The sequence below is a fragment of the Zingiber officinale genome, chromosome 8A (assembly GCF_018446385.1).
Source record: "Zingiber officinale cultivar Zhangliang chromosome 8A, Zo_v1.1, whole genome shotgun sequence".
Classification (NCBI taxonomy): Eukaryota; Viridiplantae; Streptophyta; class Magnoliopsida; order Zingiberales; family Zingiberaceae; genus Zingiber; species Zingiber officinale.
In genome coordinates this window covers 31,757,405-31,785,311 of record NC_056000.1, presented here as the reverse complement: position 1 = coordinate 31,785,311, position 27,907 = coordinate 31,757,405, and the positions used below count along the sequence as shown (strand labels likewise).

Genomic DNA, 27,907 nt, shown 5'->3' with positions numbered 1-27,907 from the left:
CTATCTAATAGAATAGGAAAACATAGTATACAGTATTCGCAAGGATCTCTGGAGGGATCCTTTTTCCGCTGCATTATGTGTTGTTTTATGCATCAGATCCCTACATCTTCATGTGTTGAAAAACATGTAGCCATTTTTTCCAGGATATTGTCCGCCACATACAAAAATTTGCAATCTCCCCTATCTACAACTGAGCTTAAGTTCAACCAAAACAAGGGAAATAAAAAATAAGTAGACCCAAATTTTCAGTCAAAAGGCAAAAAGATCAAAATCTTCCAAGTAATGCTTAAGGTCAGATGACAGAAGCGGAACCGCATTAGGAATTGCTATCAGCCTTAAGAGATTTAAGGATTTCAGTAGGAACTGAAAAAGTGTACATAGCAAAGTAAAATGCTCCCTAAAAGCTCCAAATAATCTTCAACCTAAGGAACTCCAACTATCATAAATGCAGTAGCAAGCACATGAAAGGAGGAGGGGATAGTGCATAACGACCTGTTCCTCGTTGATGAGCTCCTGCAACCGGATCTTAAGCTCAGGCCCATGGCGCCCACCACTTCTGGAGTTCACGAACACCACAATCGGCGCCTCCGGCATCTCGTCCGCCTCCATGCCGCCACGGTTCTCGGCCGCAGCACTGGCCCCAGCGCCTGCGTCCTGGTCCCGGATGGCTGCCACCATGGCCGACCTCAGATACACCGGAATCACGATCCGCCGCTTAAGTTCTTCCTTCTCGACCCTGGTTCCGAAGAACCCGCACGCCCGAATCGAGTCCCACAACGACGACCGCGCCGCCACGTTCGCTCCCCCCGCCGCTGCCGCTGCTCTCTTCGAGTTCGGCATCTCTCTCTCCCCCCGCGCTTGTCGACTGGCTTCACCGGAGGCGGCGGACAAGGAAAAGAAGCAAAAGGAACCAAATTTTATTCTGGTTCAAAAGGAAGACTGATTAGGCATCTGACAAAAAAAAAGTTATTCTTTAAATTTTAAAAAACAAAAAATTACATTGCTTCATTAACTGTAGCCGCGGCGACAGAGTGGTCTTTACCGCAAGTGGAAATAAGGCACTGTGTGAATTAAATTACGAAGATGCCCTGAGGGTCACGCTGTCTGTAACTAGCATTGGGTTAAGCAACCCCTGGGGCGTACCCTTCCTGTCTATTCGCTTGATACCCGTGCAGCGATTCGATAAGAGAACTTGTGGCCCACAGATAGTTACTGAAAGTAGAAGCCTCAAGTTGCCCGACCAAACACGGAATCGGCTTTGTTAGTGGCTTTCTCGCTGGAAGAACTTTAAAAAGAAAAAACATTGGAATTTTGCGTCTGGATTTTTTTATTTAAAAAATATGTTTGATGAATTCATGAAATCTAAAAAAATATATAAAAAGGTTTTAGAAGAATCGTATAATGCAAACTAAGCATCTTTAGAAAAAGTTAAAGTATTTGATGTGTCTACCGGTCATACTGTGAGCAAACTTGAAATCAATAAAAATAAATCTAAAATAAATATGAACATTCATAAAGGCTTTGATGCTCATTGAATATGAATTTGAGATATTTTGAGTCATCAAATACATATGAAGCACAAACTAAAACCAAAAAAAACTCGAAGAAGCTCAAAAAATGTAGTGTTGCTCAAACAATATGAATTTAGAAAGTACAATTTTTCAATTATACGAATTCAGATGGTAAAGTCCGCAACACTTTTTATTTTATATTTGGGTTCTTACTTATGCAAACAATGCAGTAAAAAAATAGATTTATTACCTTAGCGTCCCTCTAGTATCGACCTCACGGATATAGAAGGAAGTACATATAAATACACAGGCTATAGATACATGATGGGATAAAACCTCAGATCGTCAGTTCCTGAGAATGGACCCTTGGTCATTACGCCAGAAATATCATATGTCCATCGTATGCACTACGCCCTAGGGCAGAAACAATGCATAAAGTAAAAATTGAAGATGAAGTAGTCATTTAAGCATTCTTTTAGTATAGTCTACACATAGTTTATAGAATCACAATCCTACACATAATCAATTTAGGATCGGATCGTAAAATCATACGATCCTACTAAAAATCCTTAAAATATTATCATGCATGATTAATAATTAGAAAATATAGCTAAAAAAGTCATTTACATATACATATATAAATTTAAATTAACTTATAATTTAACTATCATTCTCGCATAGTAATAATATTTATATTTTCATATCATAAAATAAAAGAATATAACATTTTTATTAACACAATAAGAATATCGCATTCAATGTCAAAAATATTTTCTTGGTTTATAAGATAATTCAATTTAAAGGTTAACAAAACACCTAACATATATAACAGAAAACTATTAAATCCCTTGATTCAAATATGAACGTCGAAAATAATATTCTAAAATCTGATTGACGTCACATAATACTAGACAATAAGCATATAAAAATTCATCATTTTAGGGGGGAAATGATAGAATATTATTGATAAAAAACTAACTCAAAAATAATTAAAATATAATAATTTAAAACCCTAATAAGATGAAAAATAAGATAATAAAAAAAGATAAAAACTTCTGGACATTCGAAATGGATTTAAATGATATTTTTTGGGTTTGAAATAGGGTGGCTAAGGATAAACTTTGAAATTTATTAAAAATCTTTGAACGAATTTTGATTTGATATATTATAAGTCTCGTGATTCAATCCAAGTCAAAAGTTATGAACTCTCAAAGCTTCCACCGATCATGTTCGATTCTGCTCCGATCCTATCGATTCTATTTCAATCCTACTGATCCTAACGATCCTGCTGTGATCCTACTGCAAAAATCGATTATGCACGATCCTGGATCAATTTTGGATTTCCGAATCATAGGATCGTATGATCCGGATCGTGATTTTGCAAACTATCATCCCACATTCTCTAAAAATCTAAAAATTATGGGAGATATTTATTTTAATATAATGATCCTTTATAGAAAAAAGATAGATATGTAGCCATACATTTTATACCCATTAAAAATTGATTTCAAATTTTATTAAAGTAACTATTCATATAAATATCAACTACTATAATTCATGGGTCAATAATAATACTATACGATGTGGCGATAGAGGAAGGTCCACCTTTCACGGAGTCAACTGTCAAGATAGAGATCAAAGTAAAGGGGGTCAACATCTAGATGTCTAAGGGTCGAATGGAGGACAATTGCAATGATCCATCGGAACAATCAGAGCCCAACCAGCGGGAGACATGTCCAAGCGAACCACCTGACCAGCTCGGGAAATACGTAAGATAGTCGACGCTCAGTATGGAGCAACAGAATGTTAAAGGAGACCAGATAACTCGTCCTAACGGGGAAGGGCATGTTACTATAATCGCCACAAGGAAGAACAACTGAGGCCAACAGGGCGAAGGAGTCTCGGCCGAGTGGCTACCCCGCTCGGCCAAGCAGCGGGACCTGGCTGTGGATAGAACGAAGCCCCGGCCGAGCGGCTACCCCACTTGGCCAAGCAACAGAACCGCTGTAGTATCTTTCAACATCCTTTTGGAAGATAATGTCTCTGACACGAGGCATGATCGACAGGCGGATCGTACCGCGGAAGCTCTACTATCTTGTCAGGGATATGTATGCCCTGTTAAGGTATAGCGTCAGGGGTACTTTCCTAACAGGTCCTTTCATAGGACATTGGAGAACGCGCTCATGCCTCAAGAAGCGTACACGTCGCCCACCATGGCTCTATATAAAGAGGGGTCCATCACCGACGATAATACACATTATTCACTATTTGCACTTATGTTACTGTTGCTCCGCATTCCTTCTATACTTTCGATGACTGATTTGAGCGTCGAAGGATCAACGCCGGAGATCCCTTCCCTAATTTGGCACTGATGTTATTTTTTTTGCAGAGCGGAGCGAGATCTGTAATCAGTCAGCGAAGCCGTCATATCTCAATTTTTCACCTTCCCGCTTTCGAGCATGATCATTATATATAAATGATATAAATTACCTATATAAAAAAAATAATGAATCAGATAAGACCACATATGAGGTAATTAATAAAGCTAATTACTCACTAAATAAAATAATTTAATTAATAAAATATGAAAATCATTTGAAAAAATACGCAATCCGATGAAGTACTTGTTGCTATGTGCTCTTTCATTTAATTATTGATTTGGATGGTAAAGAATCAGATAAAGCACGTTGATAAAATGATTTTAAAAAATAAAAGTGTTTCTTAGATAAATTTTACACCATTTGAGGATTTTAGAAGTCTGCCCTTTAATAATTTGTCGAATTTTATTTTTTTTAACAATCCGACATCTAACTTTTATTATCCTATTAATTCTAAAAATAATCGACCCAACTCATAAAAATTTCTCTTCAGCCATCTAGAAAATCTAGAAGATAAGTCATGATAGATGACCTAGTATCATAAAATTTCCGAACTCCCAAGTATAATATATTCGATGAAATTTGAACAATCGTTGTCTAATGAGACTCTCACTTCTTACTATTGCATAATAATCCTAGAGCGATGGCCTAACATGACTAGGATCATTCTTGTGGTATCGTTTCTATGCTTGATTCGGACTGTTTCTTTTGACGCTCTTTCAAATTCTACGACATGTCTATTTTGCATAGAGATTTTTGGGACTTTGTAGCCAATTCATGGGAGAGTCGGTCTATGAAACTGCCCAATTCATGCTCAAATCCAAGCTCACAAGGCACAAGGGTTAGCTATGCCATCTTGATAAGTTGTACTTCGATCATATTTCAGAGCAAACTTTGAGGGCCAAATAAGTTTTGGAGGCGACCCAACACACCGTGTTGTCGAGGGGAGGCCCCAGTGGATTATAGATTATTAAGATGACGTGTTACCATGCGTGCAAGAGGCAGAGAAGAATTACTATCAACAAAGAGTGAAGATCAATTATCTCAAGAACAGTGATAAAATGTACCAAGTTCTTCCACAATTTGGTGAAGCATAATAACAAGCGGAATGCTATTGTCATTTGTCACCATCATCAAACAGTTTAAGGAATAAGCCACCAGCATTGGGGAGGTCGCAACAGAGTTTATGGGGTAATTCTGAGAGCTATTGGGCAGAAATAAACAGATTTTACCTTTCCAAACCCCAGATTATCTAGTACGTTGGGGGCAGTACTAGTTCAGGCGGTCACCGCCAAGAAGATACGGGCTGTGATCTTTAGCATTAGGAGGAACAAAGCCCCAGGGTTGGATGGTTTAATGCCAATTTTCACACCTCCGCTTGGGACATAGTGTGTGCCTAAGTCATAAATGCAGTGCAAGAATTTTTTCTGCATGGACAACTATTCAAACAGTGGAACCATACACTAATAGCCTTGGTTCCAAAATCTAATCAGGCATATAATGTTAGTGATTATCGAGCAATATCTTTTTGTACAGTTCTACAAAGTGATCTTCAAAGTACTAGCAGAGCATCTAGTGAGAGTTATGGATTGTTTATTAGATCCAACACAAGTGACTTTTATCTAAGACCGCTCAATATATAAGTGAGAACATTCATCTAACTCAATAATTACTTCAGAAATATACACGCAAGCGGATCTCTCATCAATGCATGGCCAAGGTGGACTTGAGGAAAGCTTTTGATACCATGGATTGAGGTTTTCTTATGATGACTCTTGTTGGTTATGGTTTTCCCAATAATTCTATAACTTTGTGATTGGATTCAAGAATGCGTCACCATATTTTCATACTCTATTAGCCTTAATGACGACTAGGCGATATGGATTGTAGCAAAGTGACCCACTTTCTCTTTTGTTATTTAGGCTTTGTCTTAAGGTATTCTCACAGAAATTGTAGGTAGTATTGGAGCAAAAGGATTTTTCACTTCCATTCTATGTGTGAAGCGACCCAAGTCATTCATTTAGAATATGTCGATGATCTTTTGATGTTTGCTAAGGCAGATGTATCCTCCATCTTTATGATCACCGCTTGTTTAAAGGAGTTTGGGGACAAAGTGGGGCTTCGAACTAATCCGTTAAAGTCCAATATGTACATGACAGATGCTAATAAAAGAACAAAGGGTGAGCTTCTACAAATTACAAGTTTTCAAAATAGTATCTTCTCCTTTAGGTACCTTGGTGTTCCTTTAGATGCGGCAAAGCTTCAGATTGTAAATTAAAGATCTCTTCTTGATGCGGTGAATAAGAAGATTATCTTTTGGCCAAAATATTTTATCTTTATATGGGGTGCTCGGAGTTGGTCCGATAGGTGCTATAAGGCCTTGAATGCTATTGGTTGTCTATTCTTCCCCATTTCAAGTGGGGTGATTAACAAACTCTATGGAATTTAGTATTTTATTTGGTCCATCAAGCATCTACTAATCTCATAGACGACTATTTACTTATCCAAAGATAATGAGGCTATGACATTCGAGACTTGCATGCAGGGAATAATGCTTTACTATGTCGGATATTATAGAACATTGAAACTGTTGGATCGTAGAGACGTTAGGGGGGTGAATAGCGTTCGTCGAAAATTGAGAGTTAAAAAGAGTTATGCAGTGGAATAAAGAAAACAAAAACCAACGTTAACACAAATGATTTTATTTGATTTTGAGCCTGTGACGACTTCTACTTCAAGCCCCGCGATCGCCGATCACTTTCGTTAGACAATCACTATTAGTTTGAATAATGTGTTACAAGTATTGAGTACAAGAACTAAAATAATTGTTACCGACAAATAGAATGAAAATTGAAGTCTTTCATTCTTCAAACTTCTGAGTAGCTTTTCGGTGTCGTCGGATCATTTTCAGGGTAGCATGCAAGAACAAAAGTCGTATTAGTTGATATTCTGAAGTTGCTGGTCAAAGACCCTTAATAGGCCCATTCCGGACATCTAGAACCCCTTCGGGCGCCTAGACCATGCTGACGTGGCAAACTCTCGTTGAAACTTTATCCATGAAGTTTTATCCACCTCTAGGCGCCCAAGCCCCTCAGAACGCTTGGACCATTAACATGGGCTCGACCAATTAAAGCGCTTCAACTTAGCTTCTGGATAACTTTTCTGATCCGAGCGTCTGGACCAATTCCAGACCCTCAGACCGCCCAGGTGCCTATCCAAGCACCCACCCGAGTGAGCTAGATCACGTGCTCGGACCAACCCCGGGCATTTGGAATCCAGGCGCCCAGACTCCCCTTTTCACACTTCTCCTTCCTAAAAAAAGAGCTAGTCCAAGCAAATAAAAATATGTTTATCTTGTAAAATAAAGTTAGCACAATATAATAAGATAGGAGTAGTAATTAGATCATGTTTCCTTGAGACCAGGATCTAATCAAGGTCTCAGCTTAGGTTTTCCAAATGGACCTAAGCTAGACCGACGCATATAGTTCCCTTAACCGGGAGCACATTCTCACTGGATCTCTCCTCCAGTGCTTTCCTCTTACTTATCAACTGCAGTCGCTTGACTTGCCTTTGACCTACTAGGTCTTCTCGCTAGTTGTAAGGTTCGCAGATTCAACTAAATTTCGGTCGATTGTCAAGTGTCGCAGACCCAACCGGACTTCCCGCCACATATCGAGTCCCGCTGACCTATCTAGACTTCGTACAAACTATTGGATATCGTGGACCTAACTGGATTTCAGCCTGGTGTCAGGTCCTCCAGACGCGTCAACTCCTGCACACTTGGTTAAGCAATTAGATTATAAACACTCTAACTTTAATTCATTTATCATTCATCAAAAACTGAGTTAGACCATTAGTGCAAATTGATTCATTATAGATTCATTGGGTGCACCACCATTACCTCAAGGGTGCAAATTTTTGGCAGTGACAATGCAAAATGTCATCCTCCCCTTTAATCAAGAAGTTGGTGTACATTTGTAACCAAATTGTACAGGCGAAAAGGAAGCTCTAGGAAGGGCAAAATGAAGCTTTTGGAATGGTTTGCAGTAGAGAAGAATGACACAGATAATGTCTACTAATTTTCCCATTCACAAGCAACAACAACTGTCTTTTGGATGTCAATTATATGGAAAATTAATCTGCTACCCAAGCACATATTTTGCTATTGGATGCTTGCTCACTAGTGATTGTGAGCAACAGATAGGTTGGCGTTGAACCTCACAAGCAATGCTCCCTATGCCAACAAGCTGTGGAATCAAATGATCATATTTTTTTCTGTTGTCCCATCATGAGATAACTTTAGGTTAAGGTTCGGGAAGGACGAGACATCCAACCAACCATCAATATAACGGGAAGTTTGTTTAGAGTTTTTCGGAGAAGTCTCTCTATTTAGTGGTAACTTGTGTGATCTTTTTTATATGGTAAGTTAAGATCTGATTTGATTTTAAAGATAAGGGACCTTATATTAAATGAATATAAATATATATATATATATATATACAAAGTCTACAATGACTGAATCTTGATTAACTAATTGCATGTCACGTGCATTTATCCATAAAACTTTTTTTAATTCATCTTTCATCCTGCAATACTTCTTGTATGACTCATGGAATATTTATTGAATTCACACCGTTCGACGCTCGAACATCATCGATGTCAACGTCGACTTTGGTGTCGACACATACTTTGACGTTGACACCAATGCCGATGTTGATTTCGATATCATGAACTACAACGCTGACTCCAATTTTGACGCCGACGTCGATTTTTACAAATGAGCAACAATTGTATAAATGCGTAAGTTAACAATAAATATATGTAAGATGTATTATGTTCTTGAACGTACAAATCTTTAATAAAAGTAAGGATAATTTTATAACTTTATATTATATTAATAAACCTTCTCTTTCTCTCAAATAAAGAGAATATAAATATTTTACTTTTCCTTCTTTTCTCTCCCTTCTTCTCCTTTTTGTTTGCTAATGAAACTTTATTTATACATCCAATAGAGGATAATAATATAAGAGAAAGTTTCTCAAAGCCCAATTTTTTTGTTTTTGGTAAATAAGTCTAACTTACTAAATTTTTATGAGAAAATTATATTTTCAATCCTGTAACTTGCATCTTTTTTAATTTTAGTACTGTTATGAGTTAATTTACGTTCTTGGTCCTATAATTTATAATATTTTTTAATTTCAATCCTTTTTCCTCCAAAATTGAAATTTTTCAACGAAAAATGTCTAGTTTATGGTTGGAATATAAAAAACACATAGGTCAGAAAAATCAAAATCCCCAAATTCAATTTATAACTGATCATTTTCCATTGAAAAATTTCAATTTTAGAGGAGAAAAGATTGAAATTGAAAAATATTATAAGTTATAGAACTAAAAATATAAATTGACTCATAAAAAAAATTAAAATTAAAAAATATAAATTACAGAATTAAAAATATAATTTTTCTAATTTTTATTGACTAATTACATGTCATGTGCACTTGTCCTTCAAACTTTTTTTAATACACCTTCCACCCCGTATTACCTTGCACGACTCATGGAATATTTATTGAATTCGCAACCATATATTGATTAATGTGTAATGTTAAATTATCAATTTGTTCAAAATAGTTCGTATTATTATTTTTGCTCTAATAATTAGACACGTCCACCTTTTTGTTTCTTTTTTTTTTCAATATAACAAATACATCAAATAGACATGTATACACACATCCATAATACGACGACTCCATATACGATAAAACAGAAATCCGAAATCCGCAAAAGCGTCTCCTGTCTCCTTGCTCGCGATCGCCTTATCATTCACATGGTGAAGGAGAGGCGAGCAATCCTTAACGCACGCAATTCTTGATTATTATTATTATTATTTTTTATTTTTCCACCTCTCTTCTCCCCCTTCTCAGTCCCCGCTGCTCCGCTTCTTTCTCGTCTACTCCAAGCCTTACCCTAATCGTACGCGATCAGAGTTCGCAGGTTCTGTTAACCTGAATCGACGCCGGTGACGCAGAGGTTAGAATCGGAACTGGCATGGAAAGCGGGATGGAGGCTCAAGTCAATCCCCTCTTGAGGTAATTTTGAGTGATTTCTTTTTCTCGTCAGGATTGTGACTACAAATGCAATTTCGTGGGTTTGCGTGATGTGGAATCGGGATCTGGAAATTTTGATCTCGATAGGAGGAGAATAGGAGACGGGTCGCATGCATGATTGAAGATGAAGCACTATGTTTCTAAATATGCGATTTTGCACCACATGATTATCTTCTCCTTGCTGGATTTGGATAAGATTTTTAGACGTGTTCCGTCGCTTGATTGTTATATTGGTAGTGTCCTAGACAATAGTGAATCAAGAAACTTGGATTTGTTTGTTCTGGTCGGATGGATATATGTGATTGCTTTGATGACCTGGATGACTTTTTAGAAATGTGCTTTCTTCAATTGTTGGTGCACATATTCTTTTTAACAATAATAGTGATGGTGAAATTATCATGGTTGATTATTATCATTTCCTCTCTGAAGATGCTTTTTGCTTTGCAGTTTTTTTGCCGCCTTTTCTTATGGTATAGCATCAATGACTATGGTCTTTATTAACAAGGCAGTGTTAATGCAGTATGGCTACTCTATGAGTCTCCTTACCTTACAGGTATGGTTTATGTCTTTATGTCTTAGGCATGTACACTGTATTGATTGGATGCCACCTTTTTACTTACTCTGTTCATATACCGTACTAGCAATTGGTCACAGCCCTTCTCATACACTTTGGCAAAGTCATGGGACATACAAAAGCCAAAATGAACATGACGACAGCTAAGAAACTCCTTCCAGTGTCGGTGTTCTACAATGCAAATGTGGCGTTTGCACTGGCAAGCTTGAAGGGCATCAATATTCCAATGTACATAGCTTTGAAGAGGCTCACCCCTCTTGCAGTTTTGGTGGTTGGATTTCTCAGAGGAAAGGGAAGGCCTTCAACTCAGGTAAAAAATCAGCTTGCTCTTTTCCCTGAGGCACGAGCAATGGATTTTAGTTACTTACATTTCTTATGTTTGGTTGGTTTTGTTTTTGGCACTAATACAATGTCCATGTGGTGCTAACTTTTTTCTAATGATCAATTAGCAACCCCAATAAGCAATCTCTCTCTATGGGGATTATTTCATTATTGCTGATTGGCGGAAGAAAATCAGTGGCTTGAAGTGAATGTTGCTTATTCGTATTGTATTTGACCTCTTTTTATTCTAACTCCAGGTTTTTGTTTAAAATTAAATTTATATTGTTTTAGTCGCCTTAACAAATATTGGTTGGATTAGAACATTCTGACTGATATTATTTGTCTGGCATAAGTAATTCCACGTCTTTTATGCTTCTCTTTACACTGATGAAAAGAATATCATCAATAAATGTTGAGTTCGACACTGTATTTTGACTGTCCTCTTGTTTTCAAAAATTTTGCTGACGAGGAAAGAGCGTATTCAGAATAATCTGAAGGAAATAGTTAGCATAATTAATTTAGTATGCTTTTCTGGTGTGCGATATTTTTTGAAAGCAATAACCCTGAAAACTGCATAATATATTAAGATTCGGTTTGGACAAGGGACCTGAGATAAATAAAAAAATAAAAATGACTATCCTCTCTGTTAAATTGAATTTTATATAAGGGTTATTACATTCACGGATTTTGCTTATTTCAAATGAATCTATCTTAACTAGCGTTCCTGAGCATGAATCTACCTGGCATATTGTCACTCAATAATTACTTGGCTTCACTCGGATGTTTAAATGACCTTTCAGGTATCTCTTTCAGTCATCCTCACTGCTGTGGGAGTCATCATTGCAGCACTAGGAGACTTCTCCTTTGATTTCTATGGGTACACCATGGCCCTCACTTCTGTTTTCTTCCAGGTGAAAAATGTTTGCATGTTTTACTTTGTTAGATATTGGAAAGTTTGATAAAGAAAGGTAAAGTGTGAGTTATTACTTATTAACATATGTTGTTAAGCTGGTTTAATATGCACATGTATTTTTTCCCAATTAGATTAACAGCTGGTCATGATTGTAGACTATGTATCTGGTGCTGGTAGAGAAATCTGGAGCAGAGGAGGGGCTTACTTCAGTTGAAATAATGTTCTATAATGCCTTGATATCTCTCCCATTTCTGTTTTTCCTTATCATAGCAACAGGAGAATTTCCACACTCTGTCTCATTGTTGTACGAAAAGGTCAGAAACAACCTCTAGTATCTCAGTTCCATGATTTCAAATAATGTTTATGCTTGAGATATTTTTTGTTAGTAAACTTCCAAATTTTACATCATCATGGAAAGCATCACTTGTTTGTTATTCACAAACGGTTCAAATCTGAGTCTTATCGTGTTATCATTTATTATACTGAAAGTCAGATGCATATCCAACAGTCCAGCCTGTACTGTATAGGTTGTTTATTTTCTATTATTTCCTTCTAGAACAAGTATCATTTTATGTAGAGGAACATTGAGGAATAGTAAGTCTACAGTGTGTGTAGTTCGATTGAATTTAGACCATTGGTTTCTTAGTCATCCACCAGCTTTCTTGGCCTTTGAAATGGTCCGGGCTTGGCGAAGGATTTTAGTTAGACCTGCAAATTACAATGTTACAAGCTGTTAAGATAATATTTAAATCTATAAGATTGACATGGTCATAGTGGTGAATTGAAATGGTAAAATCAATATTGGGCAAAGGATGATCAAGTTTTTTTTAATCTAATAGTTGCATTATTGTGAACATTTATTTTGTATATGTACATTGTTCATAAATGAACTTATGATATTGGCTTTTGCAATAAGAATTTGAGACCTTAGAGATGCAAAATTCAAGCAGAAAAACTAAATCTTGCCTGAGAAAAATGCAAGCTCTCATGTCAGATTGAATCAGAAAGTCAGATTGGACCTTTCAAGTTTTTCCCAACCCTATTTCTCAGGAGTAATGTTTAGCCCACCCTTCACTGATTCTCCATTGTGAAGGACCTTGTGCAAAGATCGTCTTTTTTTTTCCTTTCAGTAATTTTGAACTTGGACTAGAAGAAAAGTATGTCATGTGTGTTGGCTAGGAAATTGATAGGTAATGCTGTGGCACCTTCTTAGAAAGTTTACAAGTTCTTGGTAATTCCGTAACCATAAAAGCAATCAACGATTCTTGTCATCTCGCCTGATATCTACATGTTTATAATCATTCAGTTAATGATTGGTTCAGCTCAGTTTTGTTGATAACCTGTGTTTGTGCATCATCAGTTTATTCAATTAATTCGATGTTTTTCTAACATGGCAGGCGTATTCATTTACATTCCTTCTGATTCTCGTTCTGTCATTGATAATGGGCATCGTTCTGAACTTCACGATGTTCTGGTGTACCATTGTGAACTCTGCTCTGACAACCACGATCGTAGGAGTTCTCAAGGGTGTCGTGTCCACAGTGAGTATTAACCGACATGCCCTGAATTCATTGAAAGAATTATTGACTCGGTTTAGTTTGTTGAAGAACTTTTGCATGTTTTCTTCCAGACCCTTGGGTTCATCTTGTTGGGTGGGGTTCAACTACATGCTTTAAATGTGACTGGATTGGTCATCAACACAGCAGGTGGCGTGTGGTATTCATATGCTAAGTACCGGCAAAAGAAGAAAATCCCTCGCAAGGTGCTGTCCCAAGAAGATCTAGTTAAAAACAAAGTTTGAATTAGATAGAAGCACGTGGCCTTCTCGTGCTTAGAAATACGAAAGAAGAAAGGAAGAATTACAAGAGAATAATTCATTGGAATTTGGAATAGTTGATTTGTTACAACCATAACAATGTTCTTAAAAATATTCTTGAATTGTAAACCATTCTTTTTCCTTCCAGTTACGGTGGAATGTTGATTTGTAATTGTAATTGACAAACTCCATCCATTTATATGTTGATAAGGACCACAAATCGTAGGGTTCATAGGGTTGCAAATTCATCTTCGGCTTCCCTCGCCCGCGGGCTCCATTTCGTCATTCTCTCTTCCCGATCCAGGCTAGGTTTTATCCCTGATCTGTGCGCCGGCGGTAGCTCAAGTGAAGTTCAGCTGCAAGCCCCGGTTGACGTCTACTTACCGTAGCTCCCCGGGAAAGCAATAGCAGGAGAGAGCTCAGAGCCTCAAAGGTGGTACTTTTGTCCGGAAAATGCTGGGGTATTCGATCGAGGGCCGATGCGAACAAGAGAGAAGATCATCCTTCTTCGTCTCTTCCGCTGCGGGCGAAGAAGAACCACCGGCGATGGATTGAGGCGACGGTAGAAACGGTGTGAATAATAGTGCTAGGTTTAAATACGACAAATTGTTAAAGTTACTAAAATGGGGGTTATTTTGCGTTTGATTTCAGCCACCAGCTTGGAATGGAGCCGAGAGACCCAGTGCCGAGCGCATTTCTCCGTCTTCCTCTTCGGTCGCTGCTGGAACAATCACTTGCGCCGGTGCTATCTCATCTTTCCTTCCGCCTTGGTCTCTCCGCGATTCTAGATTTGTGTTTCCTCTGTTCCACTCAAACGGTTTGGCGCGGCCAACTGATTCTAGATCGGATCGGAATACGAATGTCCGGTTTTGAGACAGATCAGCAAATCCATACGGTTTTGAAAGAATTTAGCCGATTTCCGTTTACCACCAGTTGGAAGATGATTCAGATGATCTGTGCGATCCTTGCGAATTCGAGGCGGATTGACAGTGTGCGAGATTGAACTTGAAGGCTCGCGTCCGCTAGCCCGGAGATCCTTTGATATAGGTGACTTTCATCAACGAAAACTCAATTCGATCATTTGTTTGACATCAAAGCTAATAACTGGGAAGATATGCAAGTTTCAATGTTTAGTACTGAACTATGGCATTGCTTTAAACTCGAGTTACATGCTCACTTTCTTCACTAGTTACTGACTTTGGCATTTCTAAGGTTCATTACACTTACAGTGAGCAACAGTTAGGTTGGCCTTGTGTTTGTATGACATCTGAATTCTAAAGACGGAATATAAAGAACTTCAATAACTTAGATTTCTTTAATAAAATCTGATGTTAGTTCCATAATGTGGTAGTCGAATTTTCCAAGCTTTATCATGGCATGCTGATCATATGCTTAAACTAATGGAACTGGTTTACTTCAGAGAGATGTGGAGAAGAGTGAGAATTACTGGCATTCAAAGTGCAGTTGCTACCTGGGTACTAATCTCTCACCAGTATTTGTGCTTCTTGTTATTCACTTTTTTGTATGAAATTGAACTCATATTGTAGTGCTGTGTTATTGATACTTTGCTGCACATTCTTGGTGCTTGGTTTTATATTCAGTTTGCAGAATAAACAATTCTTGGAGCTTGCTTCATGATGAATATATTTTTTTTTTCAATTAATGCTACACGTCCATTTTTTGTTATTTCAATCATCCCTTTGTTGTATATCTCATTCCTTAAGTTGTTTGTGCGATCACCAGCATCAGAATCCACTGGTTGATGAAAATGTTGCCAAGATCAGGGCAGATATCACAAAGGAACACAGCTGTCGACACATTCATCACAACTGACGAATTTGCTCACAAGCATAAGGTAGTAAATAAAACAAAACTTGACGAATTTTCTTATTTTTCTTCATTTTAGTTTTGTTCAGTTACAAATGTATCAATGTTTATTAGAAAATAAACTGTTTCTACCTATTGAAGTTTACTAGAAATCTAAAGACTTCCTCGTGGAGAAGATAGTCAACATGCAAACTACCTTTCAATTAAATAAATGAACAAAAATTATATATCGCTAGAAACAGCTATACGTGCAACAAACAACACATCTTCAGGATATTTGTAAAAAAGAATAAAAACAATCTAATTAATTTAGATGTCATTAGCAATATTATCTAATTTCAACTTGCCAATCTAGATAGTTGAGGCAAATACTTCATGATGCTGAATTTAGATTCTCACAAATTATCATCAGCATCATGAAGCTAATTCAAATGATGAACAGTTGTATGAGCTTCACAAGATAATACGAGATTAATGGGTATAATGGTTAGTTGCTTTGAATTATGCTATTGTAAGATCAAGGCCACTTGGTTGTGCTTTGGATGCTATTGAAGCTTTGTTAAGAAGGTTCCGTCCAGAGTCATTAGTTTCAGTATACGCTCAGTGATTCCTTATGGATATTTCAGGAAGGCATTCCCATGTTTATTGATGGAGATAAAGACATCTTTGGAAACTTGCAACAACACAATTGATTCACTTCTACTCCTCAAACAACAAATACATTTCAGAAGTTTGTAGCCACCATCAGCCCATGCATCTTATATGCAGGTGAGTTGTCTTGCCCACTCCAACCTTTGCTACTTATGTCATACATATGTCTTGATTCTTCTCCTTTCGAAGACTAGTTGAAATACTTTACATTTCTACAACCTTACAACGGCGTGCCAAGTCCTAACAAACATCCTCTTTCAAATGATTTATGTTACCACGATCAAACTGCATGATGTTACAAAATTTAATACAAAAGATGCTTATATTCTTTAGAGCCAACTATGAGAGGACAAGAATCAACAATGCAACCCTTTGAACAGAATTTATGAGTGGAAAATTCAAATATATGATCATTTATATTTATAACTCAAATTACAATAATATTACAATCAAGCTATAATATTACAATCAAGCTCAAGAGGGATAGATGGGAGGAGAAAATAAAAAGAGAGGATATTAAAATAAAAAGAAAATTATAATAAATTAGATTAGAAAAATTAAAATTATATAAAAATATAATAATATAAAAAACATTAAAATGAATTTAAGGTCTTGCAAGGTCAAGAAAATTATAAAAAAATCAAAAGAAAAAAGAAAAGAAAAGAAAAGCTCAGAGAGGATAACACCAGTGACAAATTTTAGTAGTTGTAACAAGCAGTGACATCTTCCACACAGAAGTAGCAGAATAGCTCATCACTCCGGTATGAGGACGCATGCTAATAAGATCAGACCATGCCCTTGGTAGATGAATGGATAGGAGGCTGTGGAAGATTAGGAGTGTTGTGTGAAGAAGGGTTTTATATAGCCCATGAACTCTTTGACCTCGAGCAAATACATAATAAAAGCTGACAGGACTAGGTGGTAACTAATTAAAAGCCTCTGGACTTGAAGTTGACATTACACTCGTTGAAAGCTGCAGGATGCAGCAGCTGTTGAGCTGCCTACGCCAAACAACAGCTCTGTGATGTCTGAAAGCAGATTACATAACAAATCTTTTGTTCATAAGGGGAGCCAAAACTAGCAAATCCCAAGGAAGTATCCAAAGATCACCTGACGACTGAAGATTTCTTGCATTCCAGTGTTTGCGCCTTTGGGATATATAATCTCGGAAACCATACTGTAGGTAGCTAAATTGGCTAGCTAGGGATAGGAGCTATTGAATAGATGTTGAGAGAATCCTGCCAAGATTTTGCCAGCCCGTTACTGTCCCTGCGTACTTATGCTTTCGAAATGACTATACTTGATAAGCGTTGGAAAACGAAATGGAAAGGCTGCCTATACTTTGATGGCTCAAATATTACGGTTTTACGGAGTTGTGTAGGGTTTTGACCTTTTTGAATCGATGTTCCCGGGCTCGTGAAACTGGCATTAATGCAGTAGTCCGTTGGCCTTATCATGCTCACGGAGAAAAGTGGGATATGCTTAATATTTCAAGTCAACCTAAAGCAGTGCTAGCTAAATACCACCCCTTAAAAACAATCACAAGTCACTTATTTGTTAAATATAGTGTAGATATTGGCCAGCGTAGCAGTGTCCCAGTATCGTCAGGCAATCCTTCGTTAACAAAAGGAGGAAAAAACAAGATCGTCATACTACAACACTTCATATGTGTATATATGTATTGCCCACTAGGTACGTCTGGGCCAGGCTATACTTTCGGCTTATCAGGTCCCAATGGCAGAACCACCAGCATCGAGGCGGATGGATGGATTTACTCATTTAGAATAGGCAATTTTTATAGATTAGTAGCTGCTGGGAGGATAGATTGGAGTTCCGTTTTGACCCTTTTTTTTTTTAAAAAAAATTGTGTGTTCATATGGAAATATATGATTTAATTGGATCACTTGGTGTATTGCACCATTCTTGTCTGCATACAATACAAATGACCGAGAACAATAACAAAGCAATGAGGAAAAGACAATGAACAAGACAAACATAGACACTTAAAAAAGAGAATGAGAAAAGCATGCCAATGTGTAAATGGCACAAATAGTCCCCCATCTGTAAATTGCTAAGGAGGGTTTTATTCGCTGGCGTACCATGGATGTTTTCTTGGCGTGAGACCCTTGATGGCTTCACCTGCGGGTCACCGGGAAATTCTGTAGGTGAAGGAATAACTTCCTGTATCAAAATGAATAACATGAAAGAAAAAAAATGCAACTTAAAGGTGTTCGACACGACGAAAAGGAAATGTAGATCGAAAGTACAACAATTCTTATCCACTTTCAGGGGCAAGAGTAGACATATGAGCTGTCTTTATTGACTAAGAAGAGATGCAATATCATGACATGAACTTATGATGTAACAAATTGATTTTTTTTATTCATCTGGAGTTCATATAGATAAAGTTCTTTCAATGATTTTGGTCAATTAGAATGGTTTAATCCATGGCATATGATCTCTCCGCCAACAGTAGGGTGAAAGTCTTATTTTAATACTCATAATTTTTAACCTGAAGTCATTTTCTTTTTTAATTGGTATTATGTATTTAACTTACGCCGACTAATTTTGAGAATGACCAATCCGGTTCTACAGAAGTTTCATGAGAATAACTGATCTGGTTCTACAAAAATTTTCCACCAACCACCTAAGAAAACATTGAATACACTAAAGGTTCAAATGCATAATAATAAAGATTGGTTAATGTAGAAAATGATTAATTATTTGGCAGGAGAGATTTGATTATTCTACATCTGAATCAGATGAAAAGGCCCAACAATATGAGTTGAAAACATTCGGGCCTAGAAGCGAGAGGGAAAGAACCAAAGTAATTATTTTATTAGAAATAAAATTATCTGAGATATTATAATGCTCAGAAAAAAAAACTCATCGAAGATAGCTTAGTGGAATAGGTCCAAAGACTTGAGTGTAATTTCTAAACTCTCTTTTTTCTCGTACTTTTAGATGTGTATTTCGTCCCAAATAATATTTATGTAACTTTTTTTTTAGTTTCAATTGAAAAATTGATTGATATATCTTTATCTTTAGAGGTTTTTCAGAAATCATAATGTCTTTCATATTGTCAGGTTTAATGGATGCAACCATGCACGACACCAGACGAATACGTTCAAGTTCATTCCTATCTTTGCTTGAGAGGTAGAGGTTTTTTTGTGTAATCCGCGACAAGTTTCATATGATTACAGATTATTTTTTTTTGAAAAATATAAATTTTATATAAAGGGTGTTTTAGTTTTTCCTATGATCAGATTATATTGAACATGAGCGTGAACTTATTGTTATATAGAATCACTCGTCTACAGTGCCAATCTCAACTTTACACATATACAATGTGAGTTTCATCAAATCAAGCTAGTTATTTATGTATAGATGATTATCTATAGGGAAATAGTTCAATTTTTTGTCCTTTAATTCGAGTTGAGATGAAGCTTAAAACTCGGGTCTCTAGCTAATGTCAGCCATAATCTATTAGTTGTATTGAACCCTCCTCCAATTCATATCACAGCTAGTTGGGGCACAACTTCTGTCAGACTTGTTTTAATATTGGTTATTTCAAATTCATCACAATCATTGCTTCTATGATAAATGCTTTGTTAAAATTGCAATAGATGACTTAGAATATGATAGTGCATGAAAATTTCAAAATATACATGATGCATGTAAACTGTTGTATGTTTGTAAAAAGTTGAAATGTCTCTAACGGTGCCTTAGTAAAATTTATGTTCAAGGAGATGTAAAAAGTGTTTCTTTCAACGTCAGTGGTCAAGATTTTAGATTTGTTCTTTGATAATTTTCATTTTGTTCTACTGCGTTAGAATATCAAGTAGGCATGCAATCCGTGAGATGGTAGCTGCAGTAACAGTGACGATGGAGATAACAGCAGTGACATGCGTTGAATCCAACACTGCCTCTTTCTCTATTGCCTCATCATCGACATTCAATGGATTTGACAACAACTTGTGATCAGGTAAGATGCATCATGTCACCAACTGGCTGCCTCTTGTCCTAACTCCTCTGTTGGCTACTATCGTCTATCGATATAGACATCTCAGAGATCAAATTATAAAATCATCCCTTTTGAGTTTTTTTTTTATTGAATAAGCACTCCCATTTAGTTTTCTTATAGTTCATAAAAATCTAATTCATGTCAAAAACCGAAGATAAAGAAAGACATACATGCATAGGAAATTATTACCAAGTCGTAGAGGTGTTGCTGAAATTTGTAGTAGCGTTCAGGAAATTGATGGATGATAGATTAGACTGAGATGAAATAGCTGACTGAGCTAGACATGTGCGACATGCATGCATGCATAACTTAATGCGACCCACGAGTGACTGAGATGTTCACATGCACTTTGTCTTCCTGCAGTTAATTCTCACCCTCTCGATCCTGATCCAAATCCAACTATGTAAACTGGTCCTGCCTGCAAACTCCTCAATTAATTATCGTCATATGAAGTACAAAATACACCAACTCAAACTGGTTGCAAGTTTGAGGAGTGGTGCCTACAGAAGACCAACCAAACTCTGCTGCATCTCAATTGCTGTGCCAGTTAATTTCTTGGTACAACCACATCAAGAAGCAGACACTGTTTCTCGATTTGATATGCCTCGAGGAATGAGGAGGTCAATAATATATTATATAGTTTTATTCATAACCAGCTTCGAGTGTGGCTATTTATACTCCCTCTTCCAACTTAAATTCTACTTCTTCAAACTTCTATCTATTGCTGATGTTCATGGCTAGGTCAGCGGCAACGTCGAAGAGGAAGGCAATCAGCAGATCAAGACTGGTGAAGACGCCACTGCAGCATGTGGTGGTGCTAAGGAAGCTGAGGAGGCTTAAGAAGCTTGTCCCAGGGTGCTGCAGGAGCACCGCTATTGGATTAGAGGAATTGCTGAGGAGGACTGCGCAGTATATCTCATTCCTGGAGTTGAAAGTGATTCTTCTTAAGAGGACCATTGACTTCATGGGGATTAACAAACTTAAATAATTATCCAGCTTTAGCGGAGTTAATTTCATGCTGAATGTGTGTGTGTTCATCGTATGTGTTAATTTAGCAGTGTCCCCTTCCTGGTAGACCGTACGGATCACATGAGATCTTGTAGTCGCCTATATATATGTTTGCATGAATAAACATTGCACCTCTGCTTTCAGTCTTCCTGTTCCTGGTTACAAATGGCTGGCTGTTTCCGGCAAAGGCAAGTTCTGTTCATATTTGAGGGACCCCACCATATCTAGCTAGTTCCACACACTTGATCTTCTTTGGTTAATTCATGTGTCGTCACAACACAACTGAACTGAACTGCACTGCACTGATATCTCTATGTGCTTGGACTCATCTTTGGTTATACTCTTGTTCTTGCAGGATTAAAAAGGTCATTCCAATGCCATAATGAGATTATATCTATCTACCTCCATCCGTCCGGCAAACATGCATTGATCAAACATTGAAATGAGTGATAAAAGTTGGAGGAACAGTTCCACATCTTGTCGCCCATGTTTCCTGGATCTTGCAACACAGTTTCTACAATTTTTGTTACTCATCTCCTGTTCATGCTTTACATAAGATCTCAGGTGAAAAAAAATTAAAATGAGGCTCTCTGTTTATTTTTTTCTTCATGTTGAGGAAAACATCAGAATTTCACTGAAAATGCATATGAACATTTATTTACTTTTCAAATAATTAACCATTTATTAGTGAAGTTCATTTTTTTTTGTATATATAAGTGTTCTTGTGTTTTTGTATAAAAGTGTTCTTGTGTTTATTAACCATTTATTTACTTTTCAAATAATTAACCAGGTATAAGGATGACAATGTGATGGGATGGAGATAAATTTTTCATTGCCGCCCCTGAATTATGGCCCCATCTTTATCTCCGCCTTCATCCCCAATTTTGTTTAATTGGAAAATTCCTATCTCTGATTCTGCAGGGATTAAATTTTCATTCTGCTCCATCCTCGTTTCAAATGCCATTGATTTGGCTATTTATTTTAACTTTCAAATTCTTTTATAAATTCCTTTTATTATATTTTATATAATAAAAAGTTAACTTTTTGGGATTTGAAAAATCCAAATCTAAATCCAGAAAAACTCTCCGAACCCTAAATCCATCCCTGTTTCCGGTTTTCCTCACAAGACCAGAATCAGTGAGAAAAATTAGTATCCCTACTCAAATATTAAGAGTTAAGTCGGACCAATGTGATTTTTGCACTGGTTTATGAAAGAATTCAATTATATTTAGGGTTTAAAACAAATTTTTAGTTTTTTTTTCGTTTTTTTATCTATAAAACCCACAAAAAATAACAAACGTGTCATATATTTGATCAATTTTAAGTAGTCTTAACCGACGTCTCTTCATTCTCAACTTTTTGAATTCTTATTTTGTCTTTCACAATTTTAAGATTTCACGAGATCAATGTGTCTTTTATCATTTGGGACTGTACGCACTATGTTCCCTTGTCTCTTTTGTCGATTCATATGTCCTTTCCAATATTCTTTTTAATCTTCTATTCCATAAGATCATTACTTGCATTTGTCCCTTCAAGCATTTCCTTGAAATGCTTCTTCCTTCCAGAATATTTTCATGAGGTGTTGTTTGGAAATTTTTACTTGGATCATCTTTTCTTTCGTGTTACCATTATTAAAAAGTTGTAGTGGACGCCACAAAGCGACCTTCAAGTATGAGAATTATAGCAAATAATTCTCTCATCCAAATATCAATACCAACCATACTACATGACAACAAAATAAACTAGACTACATTATAACAAATGATATATGCCCCAGATTATTTAAATAGAGAGAAATTATGAAATTTATTAATCCTAGAATTAGAAGTCGTTGATTTTGACCAAATATCATTATTAAAAAAAAACAATAAATGACTCGTGATGGCGAAAAAGTGTTGTTGATCCAAAGTGACCGTTGCCTTACCGTGTGGCTCTCCGCGCTTCTCGAAGCATCATCGATTCCTCAAGTCCTTATCCCTTCGCCGGCCCACCTTTTGCTATAATATTAAAAATATAACAGCAAAAAAAAATACACTTTCGAGAGGCTGGGTCCCACGTGGTCCCCTCCTGCCATTAGTCGGAATGGGAGACGCCCGACTGCTAAAGACCAGCCTATCAAATGCTGTTTCTTACTTGGCCACCTGCGAGTCGGTGGACCGTATCTCGCGGTGGCACCCAGCCACTTTGTCCTCTAACGATCATAAATAAAAACAAGAGCCATCATGAAATTGTATGTGACAAATTAGTCGATAAAAACCTACAAATTAGCGGAAATAATGCTAAATAATAATAATAATTTTAACCCTACAAGCTCTTGTGGTCGTCGCGGCGGTAACCGTAGTAAGAAAGGTACCATTTGACGAACTTTTTGAGACCGGTGTCCAGGTTGGTGGTCGGCTTGTAGCCGAGCTCGGCTCGAGCCGAGCTGATGTTGGCGTGGGTGAACGGCACATCGCCGTTCCCTGGCATCTCCACCACGTGCTTCTTCGCCTTCGTCTTCAGATGCCGCTCTAGGATCCTTACCAACGCCGGCACCGTCACCGGAGACGTGTTGCCTAGGTTGTAGATCCGGTACTGCGCTGGCCGCCGCTTCTTTCCGCCGCTCCCCGTGCTCGCCTCGGCCGTGTCCAGGGCCGCCACGCACCCTCGGACGATGTCGTCGATGTAGGTGAAGTCGCGCGCGAGGTCGGCGCCATCGCGGCGTCGGTAGACAGTGATGGGTTTGCCCTGGAGGATGTTGCGGGTGAAAGAGTAGTAGGCCATGTCCGGCCGCCCCCAAGGTCCGTATACGGTGAAGAAGCGGAGACCGGTAACGGAGAGGCCGTAGATGTGGTTGTAAACGTGGGTGATCTCCTCGCCAGCCTTCTTCGTGGCGGCGTAGAGGGAGGCCGGTCGATCGGTTCGGTGAGACTCGGAGAAGGGAACCTTGTCGTTGAGGCCGTAGACGGAGGAGGAGGAAGCCCAGACAACGGCAGGCTGCGGATCGCCTTTTCATTTGATATAGTAAACCACTCTTCTATAACACTTATTACCTTAGTATATCTGTCAGATGTATTTGTATCACAGTTTAACCAGTAGCAAGGTTATATCTTTTCAGGAAAAGTGGTTGCCAAATTCTGTGCAAAATATCTACATACACAAGTTCTCAAGTTTGATCATCTTCTTGGAGATTTAACTGCTGCACTTCGAAGAGCATATTTTAGGTATCATTCTATATTTATCTTCGCTATTTCCAGAATTATCTTGAGCTTAGAAATTCATATTGATTATATTGGGTAGTGCCATAAATGAGAACTGGTACATCAATATATATGATAACTAATTTAATGCAGAATGGACGAGATGATGCGAGGCCAGAGAGGGTGGCGAGAGTTAGCTGTTCTGGGAGACAAGATGGACAGATTCACTGGCTACATTGAGGGCTTGATATGGTCCCCAAGGGGAGGTCATTCAGATGAACACGTAGATGAATGGACCTTTGAGGAGGTATCCTATCCATTTAGTTTCTTTGATACGTTAAAATGCATTATTTTTAAATGTTTTTTTAAATTTTTTTTTTTAAAAGGATGGATGATTTTTTGAGTGTGAATCTGTATTTCATTTGTACTATGAATTTGCTAGATAAATGAGGCATTCAATCAGCCACAGCTATGAGATTTGTTATCATATGAATGAAGGCAGTTTGTTTGTGTGTTATCGTCTTTGTCCTACTCTTTCTGATGATAAGAGTTTCTTGGGGAAATCAAAATCCATTGCTACTTTTTTTTCCCTCTCCCTTGCGTGTGTATCTGAGATATTGAAGCCACCTCAGCAATTAAATCTGCAGGAGAATTACATTCTATTAGGATGATCTAAGGCTCATGCATCTGAAGTGAAAAATGTCTTACTGTGGAAATATTGACAGAAATAGAAAAAAAATTGTGAAAGCAAAGGAAGAGCCAAGTGTTGGAAAGAAGGATTGGAGTAGATACAGAGAAAGATATGAGAAAGTAATTAATCTATTTTCCTAGATATGCCATGCATTTGCATCTTCAGAATAGATGCTGCATTACAAAATGACATTTGTTGGAAAATCATCGCAGACATGTTGGTTGATCACAATATCCCATGAAAACTTTTTTACTATGCTACATTTAACACATAAAGGTGTGTGATTCTAGTTTTGTTTCATTGAAACTGAAATTATGCGACTAAATAATTATTTATTTTCTACCAGTACGAGGTAGTTGGTACATCTTGGTTCACATTTCGTATTATCTATCAATTCTGGGATACTTCCAGATTAGAAAACTAAATACAGGTAGTATTGTCCATATTATGGAGCAAGGTTTCTTTGATTAAGCTAAGGTTCTTCACCTGATGGTGATAGGGTTGTCTTTCAGTACTATGAAGTAGTTTATCCTGCTAATTCTTCTTTCTGTCTTTTCTCAACTCTCCTTTATGCTTAGCAGTCGAGTTGAAGAAGTTTGAACATCATTATCCATGCTCTTATCAACTTTAGGGTTGCAGGCAGCAATTTAAACATCCTAACTTTCATATACCATTTTACTCCATTTCTTGGAGAAAAAAACAGAATCTATATCCATCTTATTTGTAAAATTCATTTTCCCCACAAAAAGATCACCTGTTTGAGATTATATGCCCCTTGCCCATGCCCATGCCCATGCCCACATGCCCAAGCCAATGTGAAATAAGCATGTTCTTGTAATTACTATTCTATTGGAAAACTTAAAAAAAAACCCTTGCAATTCTTTCTTAGGGACCACATTCTGATTTTTCTGGGCCAACATCTGGATGCACAGCTTGTGTGGCTGTTATTAGGAACAATCAACTTTTTGTTGCAAATGCTGGTGATTCTCGCTGTGTGTTGTCAAGGAAGGGTCAGGTTTGTCCACAAGGAATCCTATTTTATGTGTGCGATCATATGCTTTACTACATCAATGGAAAATATTCTAGTTATGTGTATGTTTGTTCTTTTTCTTCTTTGATAGGCAGTCAGCTTGTCGACTGATCACAAACCAGGTCTTGAGGATGAGAAAGAGAGAATCCTAAAAGCAGGAGGATTTATCCATGCTGGACGAGTAAACGGAAGCTTAAACCTTGCAAGAGCAATTGGTATTTTCAGTGTTGTTAATTGAATTTTATGGCCCAATGAAGTGTGGCACCTTTGAGAAGAACCCTTCGTGTCAGGTGACATGGAATTTAAGCAAAATAAATTTTTACCTGCGGAAAAGCAAATTCTGACTTGCAATCCCGACATCAATATTGTGAGCACTTCACAGTTCTATTTTGAAATATTTAGTTCGAAAGCTCAGTTTGTTAAGAAGGCCAGTCTATATATTTATATCTAACATGTGCTTGCAGGTGGAGCTATCTGATGATGACGAATTCATTGTTATAGCATGTGATGGAGTCTGGTAAGCCTTATCAGCGATTCTAGTTTCAAGATGACTGGTAATAGCATCGCTTTTCGTACTGAGGAAATTATAAACAATGTGAATTGTATATACTAAATGCAAGTTTCCCTGCCGCTGGAAATGAGATTTTATAGACATCGACTCACCATAAGTGCTGGGATGGTATTTAACCCTAGAAACATCCCGATGGAAGCTTATTGTTAATCAGTCTTCTCTGTGATGTTAGGTAGACAACCGTCTACCTAAAATATGAAATTGAATTTAACCCTCCTTCTCATGCTTCCAAATTACTTGTTTGATCTTTTCTTCTGTCACATACCAGGGATTGCATGTCGAATCAGCAGCTAGTTGATTTTATCCATGAGCATCTTAGAACTGTGAGTGTCATTCTCCATATTTTTTTTTCTCTGATAATTTTTCAGTGACTCTTAGCATGTGTGTTTTAAGTGGCTAAAGGCGCAAAGGTATGTCTTGACTGCAGGAAAGCTGCCTCTCTGCCGTATGTGAGCGAGTACTGGACAGGTGCTTGGCTCCGAGCACGCTCACTGGCGAGGGATGCGATAACATGACCATGATACTGGTGGAGTTGAAGAAGCCCATTGAGCCGAATGCTTCTCTTGCTTGACGACCGATTCTGATCTGGCACTAGCGTCTCTTGTTGTATCATTCTGTAGATTGGAACTGCATTGTACATGAATTATACGATGAATGACCTCTTCAAGATTGTAGTCTCTTTTTTTTTCCCTGACTTTGTAATTGTTTGGGGATATCAATAAATGTGTGAGACCCACTGCAGCCAAAACTAGTTTAACACGTCTAATGTCGAGCTTGCTCAATGTTATTTAAATTTATTCATTTTTATGTTTTTTATTATTAAATAAATATAAATGAAATTTATTATTCAAATAACGAATTATATTCCTGAAATATTCTTTTTCTTCTCTATAGCTCCGTCAATGAATATTTTTTTCTCTATAGTTTTATTATAAATTGATCTAGAGAATTATTAAAATCAATGTAATTATCAAAACTTTTAATGTATTTATGCTCTTTTATATAAATTTGATAAAGTAAAGTGAGAGTAATGATTTAAATTAAGAGCAATCTCTAAGTTTTTATTCTATTTATTAAAAAAAAATAAAAAATTATTGGATTCCATTTACGTATCGAATTTAAATATGAAAATATAAATATATTAGGGAGGTTTTAATCTAACGGTAAATTAGAGAAAAATCCCTAATGGTAATCATAACTTTGCATACAATCCCCATGCCCAAAAAACTTTGTTTCCACTCCCTGCATGCAAAGTATTACTTGTTTCAACTCCCTCATGCAAATATTGATACCTAAATTGCCCCTCAGA

General features: G+C 37.2%; 4 protein-coding genes across 11 annotated transcripts in view; 2 read left to right on the top strand and 2 right to left on the bottom strand.

Moving 5' to 3' along the window:
* Nucleotides 1-945, bottom strand: part of LOC122008317 (diacylglycerol kinase 3-like) — a 35,334-nt gene extending 34,389 nt beyond the window's left edge. For 3 of the 4 annotated variants that reach the window (XM_042564025.1, XM_042564026.1, XM_042564027.1), the window contains exon 1: nt 493-943. In XM_042564025.1, the coding sequence (XP_042419959.1) occupies nt 493-840 (348 nt within the window). In that variant the 5' untranslated portion in view covers nt 841-943. Of the gene's footprint in view, nt 1-492 lie in introns of all 4 variants that reach the window. The other variant, XM_042564028.1, reaches the window with a different exon arrangement.
* Nucleotides 946-9,639: 8,694 nt separating this feature from the next.
* Nucleotides 9,640-21,753, top strand: LOC122008316 (UDP-galactose/UDP-glucose transporter 7). 5 transcript variants are annotated; one of them, XR_006119262.1, is made up of 12 exons: nt 9,646-9,975; nt 10,441-10,546; nt 10,635-10,877; nt 11,689-13,342; nt 13,432-14,188; nt 14,269-14,664; nt 15,038-15,092; nt 15,361-15,472; nt 16,071-16,212; nt 19,182-20,080; nt 20,483-20,739; nt 20,861-21,753. XR_006119262.1 is itself a non-coding variant. In XM_042564023.1 (8 exons), exons 2-8 carry the CDS (start codon nt 9,935-9,937, stop codon nt 13,600-13,602), a joined length of 975 nt encoding a protein of 324 aa, XP_042419957.1. In that variant the 5' UTR covers nt 9,640-9,727; nt 9,881-9,934; the 3' UTR covers nt 13,603-13,821. The 5 variants fall into 5 exon arrangements, 3 of the variants coding, with proteins under 3 accessions (XP_042419957.1, XP_042419956.1, XP_042419958.1); XR_006119263.1 differs by having other exon boundaries at nt 10,635-13,342; nt 19,182-19,251; nt 19,929-20,080; nt 20,483-21,753; XM_042564023.1 differs by lacking the exons at nt 14,269-14,664; nt 15,038-15,092; nt 15,361-15,472; ... (2 more) ...; nt 20,483-20,739; nt 20,861-21,753 and having other exon boundaries at nt 9,640-9,727; nt 9,881-9,975; nt 11,689-11,799; ... (1 more) ...; nt 13,199-13,342; nt 13,432-13,821.
* Nucleotides 21,754-23,347: 1,594 nt separating this feature from the next.
* On the bottom strand, nt 23,348-24,286 carry LOC122010670 (UDP-glucuronate 4-epimerase 1-like). Its single transcript, XM_042567177.1, has 2 exons — nt 24,265-24,286; nt 23,348-24,114 (listed from the first exon to the last, which is right to left on the bottom strand). Exons 1-2 carry the CDS (start codon nt 24,284-24,286, stop codon nt 23,432-23,434), a joined length of 705 nt encoding a protein of 234 aa, XP_042423111.1. The 3' UTR covers nt 23,348-23,431.
* On the top strand, nt 24,169-27,357 carry LOC122008315 (probable protein phosphatase 2C 11). The gene is made up of 8 exons (XM_042564021.1): nt 24,169-24,330; nt 24,460-24,613; nt 25,887-26,012; nt 26,119-26,242; nt 26,318-26,394; nt 26,492-26,544; nt 26,867-26,921; nt 27,026-27,357. The coding sequence occupies exons 2-8, from the start codon at nt 24,461-24,463 to the stop codon at nt 27,167-27,169; spliced, it is 732 nt and encodes a 243-aa protein (XP_042419955.1). The 5' UTR covers nt 24,169-24,330; nt 24,460; the 3' UTR covers nt 27,170-27,357.
* The last annotated feature ends 550 nt before the right edge of the window (nt 27,358-27,907 follow it).

What these genes read in the sequence shown, in the direction of transcription:
- LOC122008316 (XM_042564023.1), top strand. Translation starts at nt 9,935, where the DNA reads ATGGAAAGCGGGATGGAGGCTCAAGTCAATCCCCTCTTGAG. An exon ending in TGAGTCTCCTTACCTTACAG is followed by an intron (nt 10,547 to 10,634) that starts GTATGGTTTATG and finishes ATACCGTACTAG; the next exon opens with CAATTGGTCACAGCCCTTCT. An exon ending in TCTCATTGTTGTACGAAAAG is followed by an intron (nt 12,116 to 13,198) that starts GTCAGAAACAAC and finishes CTAACATGGCAG; the next exon opens with GCGTATTCATTTACATTCCT.
- LOC122008315 (XM_042564021.1), top strand. Translation starts at nt 24,461, where the DNA reads ATGGACGAGATGATGCGAGGCCAGAGAGGGTGGCGAGAGTTAGCTGTT. An exon ending in ATGAATGGACCTTTGAGGAG is followed by an intron (nt 24,614 to 25,886) that starts GTATCCTATCCA and finishes ATTCTTTCTTAG; the next exon opens with GGACCACATTCTGATTTTTC. An exon ending in TGTTGTCAAGGAAGGGTCAG is followed by an intron (nt 26,013 to 26,118) that starts GTTTGTCCACAA and finishes CTTCTTTGATAG; the next exon opens with GCAGTCAGCTTGTCGACTGA.
- LOC122010670 (XM_042567177.1), bottom strand. Translation starts at nt 24,286, where the DNA reads ATGATCAAACTTGAGAACTTGT. An exon ending in GATCAAACTTGAGAACTTGT is followed by an intron (nt 24,115 to 24,264) that starts GTATGTAGATAT and finishes TCAAATGAAAAG; the next exon opens with GCGATCCGCAGCCTGCCGTT.